The 20,300-nt window shown below is 35.6% G+C and overlaps 1 protein-coding gene across 5 annotated transcripts in view; it reads right to left on the reverse strand.

Annotated features, from left to right (window-relative positions):
- Window positions 1-20,300, reverse strand: part of MTDH (metadherin) — a 55,203-nt gene that overhangs the window by 20,484 nt on the left and 14,419 nt on the right. Inside the window, exons 3-8 of one of the 5 annotated variants that reach the window (XM_027064166.2) lie at window positions 9,828-9,912; window positions 8,962-9,138; window positions 7,503-7,568; window positions 5,745-5,831; window positions 2,983-3,072; window positions 657-755 (exon numbers count right to left, since the gene is read on the reverse strand). In XM_027064166.2, coding sequence (XP_026919967.1) covers window positions 657-755; window positions 2,983-3,072; window positions 5,745-5,831; window positions 7,503-7,568; window positions 8,962-9,138; window positions 9,828-9,912 — 604 coding nt within the window. Of the gene's footprint in view, window positions 1-656; window positions 756-2,982; window positions 3,073-5,594; window positions 5,832-7,502; window positions 7,569-8,961; window positions 9,139-9,827; window positions 9,913-20,300 lie in introns of all 5 variants that reach the window. The other 4 variants (XM_015082012.3, XM_027064168.2, XM_027064165.2 and 1 more) reach the window with 4 other exon arrangements.

A 20,300-nucleotide genomic window follows, 5' to 3' on the forward strand; every position in this document is an offset into this window, starting at 1 on the left:
TAATCTCAAAAAAATTTTTTTTCTCACACTGGCCACATGGTGGAAAAGTCCACAAAGTAACATAAAAGTGCTAAATAAACAGTAGAAAAGGATGTGCTGTAAAATTTTTGAGAAAGGAGTATATTCTGAGGTTTGAGCTGCTGGGGGGAAAAAAATCTCGGATTTTTTAAAAATGAAGGTGGTATAAGTTTTCTGAACGTAAAAACTGTATTTTTTTCCCCTTCCTCTTTTTTTTTTAGAACTCTTGCCTTTAACTTTCCACTGGGAATCAGGCTAAGAAAACAGTTTTCTAATACAAAACTTGCATACCTCACAAACTAAAAGCAATTCCTGCATATTATATTCACTCTATTATGCTAAAACTAAGAAACAGAACATTCATTTAAAACAAAAAATAGAAAAAAACAGAAAAACTATAAAGCAACTATAAGAAAGTCATGTTTAAATACTGCCTCAATTACAGAAAGTGAATTTAAATTCTACAGTTATTGAGTAATTAGTTTATAAGTAGTACACATTTGGTATTATATTACTATGACCTAAGGGGTGAAAATTAGGATTAAAATTAAAACCTAAAAGCATGAATTTAGGGTGCTAGGAAGAAAATTCTAAAAAACAAAAACAAAAGCAAAAGCATAATTTTTAAAAGGACATACTTAACCCAGACCATTCATCATCGATATAGGGTTGATTACGGCTAGCATCCCACTGATAATCAGAAGTGGTAGAATGAGAAACTGGCTCAGCAGTAGACCCTTAAATGAAAACGAATGCAATAAAATTAAAAATGGAATTTTCTAGTGATGTTTCATAACAATAGTTCTATACTTTGCATACGGAGACTAAATTATTTTTTACTTCCCCTAAAAGGAAAAATTCAGACATTAGAAAGAGTTAAGATAAGTAAAAGTAGAATTGAGGGTAATTTCAGATTAAGCATGATAATCACTTGATCTAATTCACGGATTAGAACTACACTCTGTCCCTAGTTTTTGTCTTTATAATACGTATTTTGTCTTTTATAATACGTATTTCAAACTGAGTATCTACAAATTTCAAAAAAATCCAAAAAAAGTTCTTTTATTTTTGTTCTCAATGAAAAATAATAAAGCACAAAAGAAATCCTGAATGTTTCAAGGGTACACACCTATATCCTGAGAGCCCCGAAGGAGAGAACTAGAAAATGTCTGGGTTTGCTAGAACCTTATGCCTAAGGAAAAGTTAAAGACCTAGATGATTACCTAGAGAGGCGAGGCAGAGAGAAGTCAGAGGTAGGAGAGTTGTGCTGATGGTCGAGAGACCATGGTAAGTTCAGGTGTGTTTAAAGAGAAGCGTCTACCTTTGTCTGAATTTCTTCTGTTTTCATTTTTTTGGGAGGAAGGAGAAAATGGGGTCACAGAGTCCTTACAATCTGATGAAAGCTCTGACGGACTACTGCCCGGAACATAACACAAAATTTTGCATATAATTTTGGGGGCTCAGAAACTCATGGATGCCAGGTGAAAAGCCCTTGTTCTATAGCCATAAATTCGTTATCTATCAGGGATATCTATACCCCAGACTTTCTCAATCAGAATTTCCATATGTACTGGAAAGCTTGGGAGACTCTGATACTCCCTTAGGACTCAGAGCCACGGACAGAAAGAAATGCTTAAGAAAACCTGTTAGTGTAAAAGACTTACATACAATCATGTCCTCTTGTGAAAGTCCTTCCTAACTTACACATTTCACTTGGTTATAGATTATCTTAGCAGCCTTCCTCTAACTTACCAGCCCATAACTCTTAATATAATGGCTTGATATATAGTCAAAGTTACATACTTTTTAATATAAATTTTGACAAGTAGAATAGCCCTATAAATCCATATATAATTAGCATATTAACTGCTTACTAAAGTAAGCACTAAAGTAACACTATTGCTGTTTTTTTAGCCGCCAATGCTGCTTTCTCTGAATATATGAAGAGAATAGCATCTGCATTGCACCAAGTCATCAAATGAAAGAGGCAATTAATTTGTATCTCTGGAACTGAAATGCAGTCTATGAGACCAGAGGTTGGTAAACTATGACCCATGGGCCAAAGGTAAACTCACTTTTTTGTGTGGCCCATGAGCCAAAACCAGTTTTTATATTTACAAATGGCTGGGAAAAAAAAATCAAAATAATATTTCAAAATCAGACAGTCATCTGTTTATGCATCCTCTCCGGCTGCCTTCCTGCTACAATGTCGAATTAAGTGGTTCCACAGAGACAGTATGGCCCACAAAGCCTAAAATATTATTGTGCCCTTTATGGAAAAAAACCTACGAACGGCTATTCTAGTGACTCCAGACACTGTGGAGCTACATAATTAGTACACTGGGTCCATGAAGTCTGACGTGAACCAAATGCTACAAACTTAACACCTCCCATATTTATGTAGTATTTGTTAAGTACATATGACTTCCACATGATTAATAACAGGCATATTCACTTAAGTACTGCTGAATTGATAACAGTTTATTAGTAATACTGTATTTTCTACATCAACAGATGCTCTAAGTAGAGTTCTTATGTGAGGTTCTACATAACCTGAAAGGCTTAGCTATAAAATTCATGATGAATAAAATAGATAAAAGGGCAAACAGAAATAAAAGGCAAACTGCAAGTAGAAGCATGGCAGAAATATGCTAGTAACAGAAAAGTATCGTGACCCTAAAGGGAAGGAAGGCCTTCTATTTGCGTTCCTGTCCGTGTGCCAAGGCACTTTCAGTTATGTTAGGTCACAGAATCTTCCTATCTCCACTACAGAAAGGAGCCACTTGCAGAAAAAATTTAGGTCTTTCTTTCTCCCCCTTTTGTTAAGGCCTCTGCTATTTTATATATCTATTACTTATGTTGATAGCAGCACTTGACTCTGGGTTATTTTCCAAATAGCAAGAGCTAAAATGAATTTAAACAGAAATTTTTTTGTTAACTAAATGAAAGACTGTTTTCACATACCAGAAACAGCAGAGTTAAGTGTGAGAGATGCAAAAGAAGCAGAATTCTGTTCAGAGGTATTCATTCCCCTATCCACACTAGACCAAGCAGCTGTTAAAATAAAGAACGTCACTTGGAACCTTCAATTTGCAAAAGAAAAGTTGAAAGATATGTACAGATTTAAACTACGATAACAATCTTAAAGATAACCTTAGTAATTAGGACCACAATATAGCAATAGCTACCATTTACTAAATGTCTATTATATTTGCCAAACTTCGTATCAACCACTTCTAATCCTTAGGGTAACCCTGCTAGGCAAAATTTCAGAGTAGTTAAGTGACTTGCTGATAGCCAGAAAACAGCTGAGCCATAACTGAAACTTAAGCTGATTTCCAAAGCCTATGTATGCCTTTCTCCACTTTAGCCAGCTACCTTATTATTTAACTTTGGGTCAGGCACTGAACTTGGTACTTGACATTCATTATAGCCAATCCTCACAACTACTTAAATATGAGGTTCATACAAGTTAAAGAACTAACCTAATTTCCATAAAAACCAGTATGTGGGAGAATGGGATTCACACCAAATAGGTCTGTCTGAACTAGTCCACTCATTCCACTATACTGTACTATTTCCTTAACATTTTCAAGGTATTTCTTACCTATAAATGAGTATTTTAAGGCACATACACTTCCTTGAGGCCAGTCACAACGGTCTCTTCTTAGTAACTCACTACAAACCCAATTTAATATAGTTCCCTCTCAATTTCAACAAAGGTCCCAATCCATCTAGGTGGGAACTCTAATCTGCTGCTTAATTTTATCTGTAGCAACATTAAGTACCATCGAATTTATGTCCTAATTATGAAAATGCTACATAGCTTTTATAAGTAAATTGCAAATATCTGGTAAGGCCATGGTTTTTAACATTACTCAATAAAACTACCATCTTTTGCTAAATATGAAAGGATGCTTTACAGCATCGACATTTATGCTTTCTTCATTGTTGAAATGAGGCTGGGAATTTAGGGAATGACTTCTTCCAAACAAATTTTGATATTTCTACACAATTCCTGGACATCGTACAGGAGAGAGGAAGAATGAGCTTGAGAAAAATTATCAGTAAACGATCTAAAGTTTGTTTCTTGGGGACATTAGTCAACCGGAGTCTTTCTAGACTGATGGAAACTGATGGAAAAATAATGTAGGAAGAAACAGGTCTTTTTTCCTACTTAAACACTAAAAACTCTAGTGTCTACTGCTCTCCCAAATATAAGAAATAAAACTAACAAAAGTATCTGCAACAAGCACAACAGAAAAGAGTGTATGTTTAATGCACAAGGAATTACAACTTGATTAAAAAAAAAAACAAAAAACAATAAGAGGCCATTAGACAAATGGGCAAAGAACACAGACAATTCATAAAAGAAATAGAAATGATCAAGAAAATTGTAAAAAATATGCAACCTCATTAGTGATCTTAAAAAGTTAACTGAACAATTTATGTATTTTTTGTTTATCAAGTTAGAAAATATTTTTAAAAATAAGAATACCCAATCTTGGTCAGCACATAATAAATGGCACTCTTACCAACGCTGACAGTATAAACCAAAGCTACCCTCTTAGAAAATACTTTGATAATATGTCATAGAGCACTGTACACATACTCCCTTTAACCCAATAACATCACTCCCAAGAATCTATCCTAAAGAAATAACCCAAAAACAAATATATTCAATGCAATGTCATTTACATGCTTAAAAAAGGGAAAAAATTCTCTTGATAATATGGGAATAGAAAAATGATTTATATGCTATGCTTACATAATGTATTATAGGGACTTTAAATAAAAATGCTTACAAAAAGGAAAATGTTTATATTACAATATTAAGTGTGTTTGTGGGGACATAAAAATGAATATCCAATTTGGATTACGTAAAATATTGTACACAGGAAAAAAAAAAAGACCATTAAATTAAAGAAATATAAAAAAACAGTGGTTGCCATTGTGTGGTGTGGTAACAGTGGGTTTTTCCTTTTCTTTTTGCAGTTTTCCATATAAAACATGGATTTCTTTTCCATAACACACACACACACACACACACACACACACACATTGGAATTACGCTGCTTTATATTTGATGACTTTCAACAAGAATAAGCTTCTCAACTACTGGTCTTTATCTTTAAAATCAAGGGAAAAATTATAAATAGGCATTTTGCAGACTATAAAATAGTATAAAAATGAATACTGTAAACTACTTCTATTTACCATTTTCATTTACACTCAACAGCAGAACTGTTGAAATTAATCAAAAAGTCTGATCACACATCACACTTATCACTAAACATATATAATTACAGTCCTTAGCTACGCTGGCAATCAAATGTGATGAAAGCACATGAGAACATGACGGAGAGAGCAAAAAATACATTTGCTATTAGTTACTTTTTAGTTCCCACTTTGCTCCATGTAAAAAGGATATGAGATGTGTTAATTATTACTATTATTTCTGTATGGCTTTACGAATTTTTCTACTCATGGAATTTTTTTTTCCATTCCTGGAAAATTCAAAATGTACCAGGAATAAGCAATTTTAAATAAACTTAAAATGTTCTCACACTTCTTACCAATGCCAGAAAATATTGAACGGTCACTCCAACTCCTTCCCCAGTCTTTTCCATTTGCATTAGCATCTCCAGTGTCTTGACCCCAAGCAGATGGCTCATTTTTCCTCTTGCCTGCAGAAGCAGGTGAAACAGAGTTCCACTTCTCCTCACCTGCACTGATCTGTGAGGAGAGTTTTACAGACTTCTCATTCCAGCCTCCTCCATTTACAGTGAGGTTTTCGTTCATTCCTGAAGAAACTTAAAGAAAAGAAAAGAAGATTAAAAACTGATATGTGACTCCTTATTAAAACTGGGATATTATTAAATTTCTGTAATTGCTTGGTTTATATTTATCACTCATTTTCTCCCCTACTGTCTTCTAAATAGCTTGAGCTTCAAAGATAAAAATGAAGACTTTTAAAAGGGACATGACCACCACGGATGACTTTTAGTTTAAAAACTAAGAGGAGGCTTGAACTTTATATATTAATAATGTTTTCAACAGCAGAATGACTTGCTCAAAGAAAGTATAAAAGAGCAAACAGGGAAACAACACATATTCTGGTATACTCGGTATACTCACCCACTAAAAATATGAAGATTTCTCCTTAGTTATTATGTTCTTTCTTTAAATATTTACACACACACACACACACACACACACACACACACACACAAAATGTATAAGGCAGTGATTCTAAAACCTGGCTGCACATTAAAATCAATTGAAAATTTTCTTAAAAGTAGACAATGGAGCCTCAACCCAGACTAATTAAAATCAGAATCTCGAGGGGTGCGTGCCTGGTTGGCTCAGGTCAGTGAAAAATGTGACTCTTAATCTTGAGGTTGTAAGTTTGAGCCCCACGTTTGGCATAGAGATTACTTAAGAAAATAAAAAAAATCAGGGGCGCCTGGGTGACTCAGTCGGTTGGGCGTCCGACTTCGGCTCAGATCATAATCTCCTGGTTTGTGGGTTCGGGCCCTGCGTCAGGCTCTGTGTCACAGCTCAGAGCCTGGAGCCTGCTTCGGGTTCTGTGTCTCCCTCTCTCGCTGCCCTTCCCTCACTCATGCTCTGTCTCACTCTCTCTCTCTCAATAATATAGTAAACGTTAAAAAAAAATTTTTTTTTAAAGAAAAAAAATCAAATCAAATCAGAAGCTCTATGGGTGGAGCCCAGGAATCAGTATGTATGTGTGTATATATGTACGCACGCACGTGTTGTGTTGTGTTTTTCTAAGCTTCCTAAATGACTGTAACGTGTAGCCAGGATTGAGAATCATGGGAATGAAGGAAGCTGACAGAGTTAAAACAAGCCTGAAATAAGGTGCTTTTTCATTTCTGAATTTATAGTATACTACAACACTTTTAGTTTTTAGGTAAGATATACTACTCTATTTAATTCAATCTTTATCATAAACGAGTACATAAAATATATTTTCTAATTGTGGAGCACTGGGTAACTTCAGACTGTAGTCCATTTATTGTAAAATATTTAATATTGTTAAAGAAGCAGTTTAAACGATGATAGGTATTAAGGTTTTTTTCCTTAATAAACAGGGGTAAAGTCTTTTATCCCATATATTAAAACCAAGTCCTCCCCCCCCCACTCAAAATCCTTCTTTTCTCTATTGACTTACACAATGCAAACAAGAATAAAAACTGCATATAAGCTGTTACTAAAAGATTGCTTTTACATATGGGGGAGAGGGAGAAACAACTAGAACATACCAAAGCCTGTTAGAAGTGGGAATGATTTTTCTTTTTATCCATTTTCCAAAATGTCTGGATTGTGATTATATTACTTTAGTAATTAAAAATCATTTCTAAGCCTTTTTTTTCCTTCTGTATCATTCATGTGAGGAAAGAGACATGTATATAAGTTTCTATTTTGATGGGCCTTCAATTTAAGTTACATGTAATTTCTCTCACCCTGAAGTGTAGAATCTCCTTTTCCAGACTTAAAGTTGCTAACTTGAACATTTAGATGAGAATCACCTGGTTGAAATAGAAATAAAATTTATTTAATACTAAACAGGCCACTATGCACATTAAATTAGGAGTTAACACACAATTTAATTTTCACTTATTTTTAATAAATTGCTTCAAGTACTAAATTCTTACACTGCAAAAGAGTCAGTTTTACCCACAACATACATGACATGTCCTTAGGGACCTGAGTTCTTTAGTTACCATATTCTTAGTCAACTAAAATGGCAATATAGGACCTGGAAAATTGCTCAAATATATGGAGAGTCTGCTGTTCAATAATGGTTATCAAGATTCTTTTCAGTAGAACTGGAGAACTGGGCTCTGTAATTGGATTCAACTTTGCCACCTCTCAACAATACCAGCTGCCTTTTCAATAATCCTGGAAGCAAACACATCCAACTTAAAAACACTGCCAGTATTTGGGACCAGGACTTAGGAAATATGGCAAGAGGTGCGAATACATGTTACAACAAAGATACTATTTCTCCAACACTAAAAAGCAGAATGATCACAATGTATTAAAAAACTAGCATGACACAGGATTGTGCAGCAAGGAAAGCATGCCCAAGACAGTGAAAAGGGGTCACCAACAGAAGTGTTAAAGCATGACTAATATGGGATAGTGAAAATGCATAAATAGACGTTGTTGCTACACCAAAGCGATAAATTCCAGCAGGTCATCAAGCAAAAAAGTAAAAGGCTGAGAAAGTGGTCTAGAGACAATGTGGGGTAGGGAGGCAATTAATAAAAAGGTGAAGGAAGAAAAGTCAATGCCCAAGTTGAACAGTATCACTCTGCAGACTGATGTTTCCAGGGTAAAATGATGGCAATGTAAAGAGCTACTAAGAAGCCATCAATATTGGATAGTCTGAGCATGTGAAATACTTGGGAAGACCATTAGCTCCACAACCTCTGAAGTTCCAGCCCAGCTTTATCAAACACCAAAGCATTCTCAAAAAGTTGGGGTGATAAGAAGTCCAAGACAGAGCCTGCACTATCCAGAACATGCTAGTTTCATCTTGGAATGCAAGCATCCAACATGCAGAATGGTGACAAATAATTCCACTTAAATGTCTTGTCCACTATAAAAATGGAGATGTAAGAGAGCTGGGGCAAAGCATTGCACACAAGGAAAAAGGCAACATCATTTTCTCATGTGACTCAAGGCAGAAAGGCAATTTTAATTTAAAAAGCCATTCATTAGGCGGTATGTAATGAGTAACACTGCTGGTTATCAGGTAAACCGATACATGGTCCACAATGCTCTCACGAAGAAGGGTATATCAGCACAATGATGTAAGCTGTTCAAAATAGTCAAATTTTTGACGTAATGATATTTTGTACATCTGATTAAAAGGAGCTGGATTTGATGTATGACTCTTATGTTCCACTAATATACCTTTATTCTTCTTGGAACCAACAGGAAATGATGCGGTTGTAAGTTGCTCGGTGGTAACTGTGATGGTATTTTCTATCCCAGGGATAGTTGAATCCAATGAACCAGAATCAGTCTGCACCTTATCACGTTTACGCTGCTGTCGTTTCTCTCTGTGACTAATTTTAGTTTCCCAGGCTCCTGACATAGCCCCAGAGAAAAAAGTGTTATTCAGTAAAGGGGAAGAAAAAAGTTGCAGTTTTTTTTTTGGGGGGGGTGGGGGGGCACACAAAATATCATGATAGTAAACTAAAAACCAAGTGTACTGATGATATTAACTTATCCTAAGAATTTAATCTCAGTATGTTGTTTCAGGCAGCTAACTGTCATTATTATTTATTCTGCTAATTTTTATCAACTCTGTCCTCTATGATTTATAAAAAAATGATAAATATATGTTATCTTATATATATTTTTTATCCTGCCAGACAGAAGGGATAGGAGAGTATTATAAATAAGTACTAATAAATGGATTTATTTGGTGATGACAATAAAGGGCTTACTCAAGAATTTTGTACACAACCTTTTAGGGATAGTGTATTTAAGAATAGGGAAAAAATTAAAACCATAGTTCTAAGAAACAAAGACAAAACAATTGCTCAACATATTGAGCTAGACCCTCAATTTGAAGATGGTTCCCTTCAGGAAACGCACTTAAATAAAAAAAAAGTGTTTTCTAACAATGTCACAAATCTGTACATTAAAGTCTGTAGTTACTAAAAAGAAAAGCTAGATACAAGATTAAGCAACACAAATGCAGCTTTTATATAATCCACCTTGGTAAAAAAGGATTAAGAATGTTTCTATAGTCCTTTCACTTGCTCAAGTACCTTCATCAACTTCCTTTCCATCATGGCGTGAACTGTTTTGCACTGCTTTAGCATCTGACTTTGATTTCTTCTTATTTTTCTTTGACTGAAAGCAAAATAGAATGTTACTTAATATTTCATTGTTTTTGAAAAGGTAGGAGTCAGTAAAATACATAATGAAATGTATGATGCTGACAACCAAAAAAATTTAATGTCTGATAAAAGAACTTAACATTAAATGGCAATAATAATAGGAGGGTACAATTTATTGAGTGGTTACTACATGCTAAGTACTTTGCACTGATTTTCTTCTTTATTCCCTAAAAAAACTCACTAGGGAAGGTATTATTCCCATTTTAGAGATGAGGAAACGCAGACTTAGAGATGTTAAATATGAAATTGGCTATCTAGGGTCACATTAAGTTAGTAAGTGGTAGAGTCAAATTAGGAAATAGGTCTATCTGGCTTCAAAGTCTGTGCCCTTAAAAACATGCTATCCTAACTTCCATCACAAATAAGGCAGTATAATATGGTGTTTTCAGAGCAATAAAATTAAAAAAATATTGCTAGCGTTGAGAAAGAAAATGATGCACTGATTAGTGGCTTTTGGATTTTATAAAGCAGATTGCTGGAATACCCTGCTGTATAACAAATTAGAGAGTCAACCAGACAAAGCAGTTAATATTTTGTCAGTTTCAAAGCAATGCGAAAATACCTAGGATTTGCATATGGTAGGTATTTAGTAATTCATTAAAAAAAAAATACCTACACACATACAAGATGTGGGTTATTTTGAAACAGCCTTCCAATTCCATTCTGTTAATATTATTTTCTCCTCTCAGAAGCTGCTCATTAAAACTTGGTAAAGCCACGATTTCTATATTTAGATTAGTGCTTCCAGGAAAGTGCTAATATTCATCAAATATTGATTTTACTTATAATCTATATTCACTCTTTTAACTGAGATTGGCTATGTATATCTTATTATCTTCAAGTTAAGTATACCACCAGAAAAAAGATCATATCTTGATACTAAGTTTTTTTTTCTTTATGGGTAAAGCAGTAAATGATAGTTTGAGTAAGCAATAAATGACAGCTCTTAAGAGTGATTAAAAATTCTTTGACAACAGGAGTATATAAGCAACTATTCATAACAAACTTTTTATGTTCCCTGTAGTTGATCTGTACTTGTTTTTTTCCATGTTCTCATTAACATGTATCATGTTTCATGTACTGCTTTATGACATCTACCAAACCAGGCTCATATCTACTTCACAAAAATTGACGTATCATCTACATACCATAATATTTATCCTCTTTAAACCGTACAGTTCGGTGGATTTTAGTAGATTCAAGGTCGTACAACTGCCACCATTTTCTAATTCCAGAACACTCTCATCATCCCGAAGAAGAAACGTGGTACCAATGACCAGTCGGTGTCCCCACCACCTTTTTCCCACTAGCATCTACGACCAATCTACTTTCTATCGACTGTCTGTCTCTCACACCCACTCAAGATAACACATTGAGCATTTTTCAGTTATAGCCTGAAGTAGAGGTCAGCAAACTTTTTCTATAAGGTATCAAATCATAAATATTTTAGGCTTTCCAAGGCGCATATAGTTCTATACATAGTGATCTTACAACCCTGCTGCTGTAGCATGAAAGTAGCCATATACAATATGTAACTGAATGGCTGTGACTGTGTTTCCACACAATTTTATTTACCAAAATAGGCCTCTGGCTGATCTGGGGGACCAGAGTTTGCCCATCCCTGGTCTAGAGCAGCACTGTACAATAGAATATAATACAAGCCATGTTTGTAATTTAAAGTTTTCTAGCATACAGATGTCAAAAAGATGAAAGAAAGAGGTCACATTAATTTTAATATACGTTAACTCAATATACCCCAAATACATTTCAAAAGGTAATGAATATAAAAAGTTATTAATAGTATGAGAAGGAACGCTAAATAGCCATTAAGTAGCTACCACATTGGACCGTACAGACAGACCTACAGGAACTAACTAAAGTTAAGTACCTCCATTTTACAGATAAGAAAACAGAGGCCATAAGAGATTATATAAATAGCTTAAGACAAGAGGGTTATTAAGTGGTAAATCCAGAACTAAAATTCAGTTCTGACTCTAGATCCTGCCCTCACAAATACTCTGCTATCCTGTCACTCTACATTGAACTCTACAAATTTAATCATGTATTACTTATGCAATTTTGGGCTAAGTGTCTCTAAACCCCTTTCCCCAACTGCCATTTGGGACAAAAATTCCTAACCTCATATGAGGTTCCTTTTTTTTTTTTATGTTTATTTATTTATTTTTGAAGGAGAGAGAGACAGAGCATGAGCACGTGAGGGGCAGAGAGAGAAGGAGACACAGAATCTGAAGCAGGCTCCAGGCTCTGAGATGTCAGCACAGAGTCCGATGCGGGGCTCAAACCCACCCACGAGCAGTAAGATCGTGACCTGAGCCAAAGTCAGCCGCCCAAACGAGAGCCACCCAGGCATCCCCACATAAGGTTCTTTTAAAGATTAAAGAAGATGTGAAAGCAGACTAACTACAAAATAGTATACATAAGCATACATAAGACTTTAAAGGAGAGAAAGTATGAAAAAAGGGGAGAAGTTATATTCACACTGAAATATACTGTGATTTGTCACTAAAATGAAATCTGCAGAAAAATAAGACAGACTACCTTGATTTAGGCTTAGGTCTTGTTTGATTTTAGTTAAGTAACTAACCAAAGAATAATGCTTACCCAGACAAGACTTAATAACGTATTTATAAAAAGCTTTAACACAAATATGCATTCATGCTACTATTTGCCTTAGCCGTCCTACTGACGTAAACATCTTACTTGTGGGCAGCTCCACTACAGTGAACGCTTTTGAAGGAAAATGCAAATACAAAGTGCCAGCTCCTTTGTTACCACGTTCTTCCCTCCTATTCTTTGTCAGCCTCTACCATGGAGCTAGTTAACCTCTCCTAATGGCTGTCATGCAATCAAGATTTATTAAATCCCTACGATGTGCTAGACATACACTCCCAAGATTGTTTCTTTGTAAATTTTATACACACCCTCCTGACAGTGTATATACATTTGTAAAACAACTATTTTTTAGTGACAGCAATATGACCGAACATGCTTCATTATTTTTGAATAAGCTTCTCAATTCATGTATTTTGATACTTTAATACTTTTAATAACTATCATACTTGACAAAAGTATAGAGATTCACTTAAACGAAGGCCATGCTTGTCAAAACATGACACTAATTTTTCAACCTCATCCTCTAAGTATGCAAAGGTTTTTGTGGAAATCTAACTAGTAAAAGTTAATCTTCCTCAACACCAGCGGTTCCTGCAATCGAATCTGATGGTTTTTTACTTTGGTATTTTTAACAAATGGATCCACTAAAAAGACTTAAAAAAAGTTTGTTTTTGTTTTAACTGGTTATATCACTATCACTTATATAGATCTTCCTAATTAACCCAGTCAGGTTTCAAAAGAATTCTATGAGGCAGATGTTATTACTTCCACTTTACAGATGAGAAAAGAAGGCACAGAATGATTAACTAACCAACCCCAAGATCACCTCATTATTAAGTGTCAGAGCTGGGATTTGATAAGCATGCTCCAAAATCTGGGCTGCTATGCTTCTGTTAGGAAACTGCTCCCAAGCTGTTAAATTGTGCAGATATGAGAATTTTCACAAGTAACAGACAAATAATTTATTTTATTTTAGAAACAGAGAGAGCATGAGCGAGGGAGAGGGGCACAGAGAGAGGGAGAGTCTCAAGCAGGCTCCAGGCTCAGTGTGGAGCTCAAAGTGGGGCTTCATCTCACAACCCTGGGATCTAACCTAAAGGTTAGAAATGGATGCTATGATACTTTAGTCTGCAGGTAAGTGGCTAGTGTGTAAGATTTCCCCCTAACTCATGGCAGTAACTATTCTGTTTTCTGAGACTTTTGTTCTATTTCCATTGGGTCAAAATTTTTCTTTTTTGTAATGGTGACAGTGATTTTAAAAATGTACATACCTGACAAAATTAAAAGCGGTCAGTGAAGTTCATCATTTTGAAAACTAAGCAACTGCCTCTTGAAAAGTCTGAAAACTACTGCTTTAGGATCAATTTCATCCACCTTTTGCCTAAACAAATATGGTAAGTCCCTATTTTATACTGCTCCACATTCAGCACTATTTATTTTTCTCACTTGTCTCAAACATATAGATGAACAAGGCATAAATGGCAAAGGATGGATGGTCCAAAGAACATATTATTTACATTTCTCTGAACTATCTATACCAACAGTTCTTAATCTTGGTAACTTGGTGACATGATGTAAGGATGAGATTAATTACAAAAAGTGTCACAAACCTTTTTAAAAGTAGAGGGAGTTCCAGCAGATTTTCCTGCTTTTCAGGGTGGTGGTGGTGGTGGTGGTATAATTTAAACTACAGCCAAGATTTTTCCACCCACTACTAGTCTGATACATTTCCCTGAATGTAAGGAAGGAGTAGGATTGTAGATGAAGGGAAGTACCCACAACCTGTACTTTACCTTCCTCCTTACCCTTGTTAGTTAGATTTTCTTTCACTGCACTTACCACCACCTACCATTAGAGAATATATTTGCTTTATTTTAGTCATCCCTTTTCCCATTTTATCCTGTTTTATCAATCGTTATATTCCTAGTTCCTAAAATAATACACCTTGCAGACAGCAGTTATTTGGTTAATCAGTAAAAGAGCCTAAAAATAAATTGCGTTATATATGGTCCTGTCTGCCCAACTCTCATTGCCCCCAAAATAAAACCTCTGAGCTACTCTATTTGTATACTTGAACACTTATGCAAGCCATTAAATTATTTAAATACATTTGGTGTGAGCTCACGAATTATGGTACACCACACAAGCGGCATGACTACCAACCCAGAACCTTAAAAAAAATTTACAAGAAACCTTTCTTAAGAATTTTATCTAGCCCCAAACTCTTTCCCAGACATGGTTCTCAAATTTCCAACAGCTTAATAAATTAATTCCACTTGGAGACTCCATTTATTACCTCAATCTTAGCATGTTTAAAGCCAAATTCATTTTCTCACTCTATTTCAATCTCCTCTTGCCACTCCCACTTGCCTCATTCAACTACAGCATCATGGGAAAATGATGGGCTAGAGGAGAAGTCCTGGTTCTGGTCTCCTTTCTGCTATTTGTCAGGAGTTTAGACAGAAAAGTCTAGGGGGCAAAAATGAGGTTTCTCTCGTAAGATATTCCCTCTTTGATGCAAACTACTGTGTTTACCTTCAAAGGGGGCACTGAAACTACTAATTCTTGGATGGAACCCAAGAATCATGAAGCTATAGATTCTATGGCACAAGGAGCCCAAAAGGTCAAGAGTCCAAGACCTACATAATCAGATTCAAAGCATTCCAGATAATGAAATATTTTAATGAATCCAAGAGATTGTATTAGAAGTTTAAAAGAGGTGTTCAGCAAAAAAAAGCCAGACAATAAATATTTTATGCTTTGCAGACTATAAGGTCTCTATTGCAACCACTCAACTTTGCTGTTGTAATATAAATGCAGCCACAGACAATAAATAAGTGTGGCTGCATTCCAATAAACTTTCAAAAAATAGGCAGAGAGCTACATATGGCCAATGGTCATGGTTTGCCAATCCCTGATTTTAGACTATTGTTTCTAAGACGTATTATGGAAGGTAAAACACAAATGCATGTAAATTCACTGGGCACGCAGTGTTCTCTGTTTTGCTAAGAGCTACTATACCTTACAGTTGTTTAAAATCTATGATGCCTTGGAATAAGTTTGTCTATGGTCTTCTAAACACTGATCACTCCTAGAATAGTGGTTCTCAAACTTCTTGGTTATAGGATACTCTTAAAACAGACCAAAGATATCAAAGAGCCTTTGTTTACATGAGTTGTATCTACTGGTATCTAACATACTATAAATTTAAACTAAGATATTATTTAATATATTAATTTATTTCAAAATAATAATAGACTAATTACATACTGTTTAATTACACCTATATAAATAACTGTATTTTCCAAAACAAACAAATAAACATTTTAGTGAGCAGCACGGTTGGTATGTTCTACAGTTTGCAAATATCTTTAATGTCTGACTTCATAAAAGATAGCTAGATTCGCATACCTCCTTTTGCATTTAATTTTACTGTGATACGTTATTTAAAGCATGTGAAGAAAATCTGACTATATACACACAGATATATAATTGGAAAAAGGATCTTTAAGACTTTTTAAGAATATTTACTAATTGTGGGAGAGTGCAAGTGGGGGAGGGGCAGAGAGAGGGGACAGAGGATCTGAAGCCAGCTCCTCGCTGACAGGCTGACAGCAGTGAGCCTGATGTGGGGGTTCGAACTCACGAACCATGAGACCATGACCTGAGCTGAAGTTGGACACTCGAACCAACTGAGCCACCCAGGTGCCCTGGATTTTTTTTTTTGTTTGTTTTTTGAGAGACAGAGTGTGCATGAGAGCAGGGAGAGTGGCAGAGGGGTAGGTGGGGGGTGGGGAGGATGGGAGGGAGAGAGGGAGAGGGAGAGAGAGGGAGGAAGAGGAAGAGAGAGAGAGAGAATGAATCTCAAGCAGGCTCCACACCCAGCATGGATACCACGACCCTGGAATCATAACCTGAGCCGAAATCAAGAGTTGGATAATCAACTGACTCAGCCACCGAGGTGCCCCAGGTAAAAGGATTGGTTTTTATTTTTTTAATGTTTATTTATTTTTGAGAGAGAGAGACAGAGCGAGAGAGAGAGCTCTGAGGAGGGTCAGAGAGGGAGACACAGAATCTGAAACGGGCTCCAGGCTCTGAGCTTCCAGCACAGAGACCAATGCAGGGCTCGAACTCACAAACTGCGAGATCATGACCTGAGCCAAAGTCGGACACTTAACCGACTGAGCCACCTAGGCGCCCTTAAAAGGATTGTTTTAATAGTTTTGTTGTTGTTGTTTTTTGCTTTTTCAGATAATTGTGATATCCTTTGACATTACACCAAAGGTTAGTGGTTGACGGGGGCTGGGACTAAGAAGAAAAGGAGAAAATGGGGCGTTACTGGTAGTGGGCAGAGGAAAATGTTCAAAAACTAGACTATGGCGAGAGCCGTACAATTCTGCAATACAACTAAAATCATACACTTATATGAAATACATTTTGTGGTATATCTCAAAATAAAGCTGCTTAACAAAAAAGAAAGAAAACCAATGAGCGTAGACTTAAACAGGGTGAGGGGTAGGAACAGAGACCTGTATCACAGGCAGGACCTTTAGGTTATGTTCAAGGTTGTAGAGTAAGAGCAATGGGAAGTCACAAGGAACTTTAGGTAGAGGTAGGGGAAAGTATTATGCTGAAACTTGTCAAGTGGTAGTTTCTTAAAAATTGTTGCAACATGGAATTTGAAAGTGCATCAATGAACTTTCCACACTCTATTGGTCTACCTTGTGCATTTAATGAAACTTTCACAGTTGTCTGATTTTGTAACATGCAAGTACTGGTCACCTGGAAAATACTGGTTCAGTGAGTTACACACATCTTCTAAGATGTTAAAACATTCCACTGTATACAGTATTTTTAAAAATCACATTTGTGAATATCACAACTGATCTCATCAGATATTCTTTAAGCACAGGGATGCTGTCAAGCTAATGGTGGCAGATACAAATTTTCCAGATTTCTAATTTTCACTCAGAAACAAATCATTGTATCATTTGCAACAAATACTAAGTATTCTTTTCCTTGAAGTAACAGGATCATTTTAATTATTTTTGAGAAAATGTCTGCAAGTACCCAGGTCTAAATAACCATTGGTATCTATCAGCTGTTCTTTCACGTAAAAACAGTAACTAGTCTAGGTTGCAACTCAATTGTACAAATGTTCTTCCTCAAGACAACCACTGTTCTTCAGTACACAGCATACTGTAGGTATACTTCCTATTTCATCATGAAAAATAATTAAAAAGCATGTGTTCAGAGGTCAAGATTTAATGAAATTAATAATGATCATTTTTATAGCTTCATTAAGAATACTCTTAAGTGAAACTAGCATTTTTTTTTTTTTTTTAACTATGAGTGGATTGCATAAAGAATACGGTTACTAGTAGTTTGGTGTCACCATCACGATTTGTGCTTGGAAGCCAGCAGTTTTACTTGCTATTGCTTCTGCACCATTAGTGCAACTATCAACATGGTGAAGAAGGCAAATGTCCTAATTATTATGAAAATAGTTTCATCCCCCAGGGCCCAACAAAAGGGTCCCTGGGACCCCATCCCAGGGGTCCACAAACCACACTTGGAGAACAGCTGCCTCCGTGAAATTGAGGGAGCATTATTTACTAGGTATGTGATGCTGGGCAATCCACTAAACTCTTTTTAATGAGCTGTATTAAAAAAAAAAAAAATGATAGTACCCCTCTCCTTCCTCAACCAAGACTTAGTCAACAGGGTCAAAAGAGGTGAAAATATTTTGTATTATGTAGCAACATAAAAATGTAAGAGCTTATTAATACTTAAAATGAATGATATTTCAGTAGGACACCATTGACTTCATTCTGAACATAAACAAATTTGTGACCAAATTTTATACATTTTGGTTTCTGTTGTTTCTCTAACAATCTTTACACTTCTATCTTAATTCAAATCCTCATAATCACTCACAAGCCTGACCTGTTAATCATAAACGTTGCTGCCAGCTAAACATATCTATTTTTATCATACCCCACCCCCACCTTGACCAGTCAAACTTATCGAGAGCTTTCCATTAAGAATATCTTCTTTTGTTTCAGCTGAATAATGTCTGATTGTGTCCATTTGTTTCTCTCTCACTTGCCAAAGCTGGCCTCCCCACTTCTACTTACTAAAATACCATCCCTAGCCTTAAGAGTCCAATTGTCAATTCTTTCTGGCCACCCAAATTGGATAATCTTATTCCTGTGAATATCTGGCACCCAAAGTCTTGTTACCTGGTATCTTCTCCTGTGCTTGCCTTTCCTTAACTAGACTGCAGTCTTTCTGAGAGTAAGTACTTCTTCCATTCTTATTCTCTTCAGCATCCAATAGCACAATGCATTCAGCCAGCTAATGGTCCTAGGTCTACTCTACTAGAGACCAGTATCAATGAAGTATTGACCTTCACAGCCAAATAAAGACCTAGAAAACTATGGTAGTTTAACTTGCTTTATAGACACAAGATCTATAACTCTTGTCATGCGTGGTTTTTAGACAATGTTTTACTTCTAAGGCTTATTACTCAAGTGACAGGGCAAGGTATTCAATATCACAGCTTAGAGTGCTTAGATGTGGCTCTGAGAGAAAAACAAACATACAATGATGCATATTAAGGTACATAAGTAGATCTAAGAGAAGCCTTTTTAGAAAGAAAGTAATAAAAAGCCTTAAAACACATATTTACAACATGCAAAAACAGTGCAATAGCATAAAAAATGAACTGAAATAAAGTCTTTTGTGCTAAACCAAGTTAAAAAGCATAAATTCAAGATGCAGACAGCAAAAAGAAACACTAGCCATGAGCTGTAGCATTTACTATTATGCAAAAAGCCTAACCAAGTAGACAGCAAACCAAAGGCAGAAGTTTTGTTCTGAAAAAGCAACAGCAACTGAAAGGAGGCAGTACTGTCAAGTGATTGAAAAACGCATGGACTTTGGCACCAGAATGAGCTGGATTCAAATCCTAGCTCAGAAACTGTGCGCTGAGTAAAACTGCAAAATCCCTCCATGCTGAGAGTCCTTATTTGTACAATGGGGCGGTTACTACCTGCCTGCTAGAGTTTATGAAAGGATCAGAAATAATACACAGCAGTAAAAAGCACAGACTTTGAAGTCAGATTGGTCTGGGTTAGAACTGACTACATCTAATAGCTTAGATAACTTATGCCTCAGGTTTCTTATTTGTAAGATAGGTATAATACCACCTCCTCTGTGCTCTTATGAGGATAAATAAAATAACATGGATAAATATTCTATAAAGTCTTAAAAGCACACCCGATATGTACTTTGTCCCTACAAGATATATGTACATACATTCATACATTATACACACACCCCACTTTGCATAGTGCCTGCCATTTTACAGATATTTAAAATGTCAATTATTGTAATTATTTCCTAACATAAGAAATTTCAGAATGATTATAAACTCTAAACTGTGGTTTTTTCATCTTCCTACACCCGATCTATATATGATTAACCAATCAGAGATGAATGGCAGTTCATCAATTATTCCAACTACAAATATTTCAGGATAATTCAGGGAGTGGAAAAAGGAACAAGCATAAAATGCTCACTAGTAGGAAGAAAATCCAGAAACAAGGAAATATTATAGGGAAGGAGTACAAATATGTATTAGACATATAAACTATTCACACTTTAAATTTACAATCCTGAAATTGTATGCTTACTTGTTAATAC

The sequence above is a fragment of the Acinonyx jubatus genome, chromosome F2 (assembly GCF_027475565.1).
Source record: "Acinonyx jubatus isolate Ajub_Pintada_27869175 chromosome F2, VMU_Ajub_asm_v1.0, whole genome shotgun sequence".
NCBI classification, from domain to species: Eukaryota; Metazoa; Chordata; class Mammalia; order Carnivora; family Felidae; genus Acinonyx; species Acinonyx jubatus.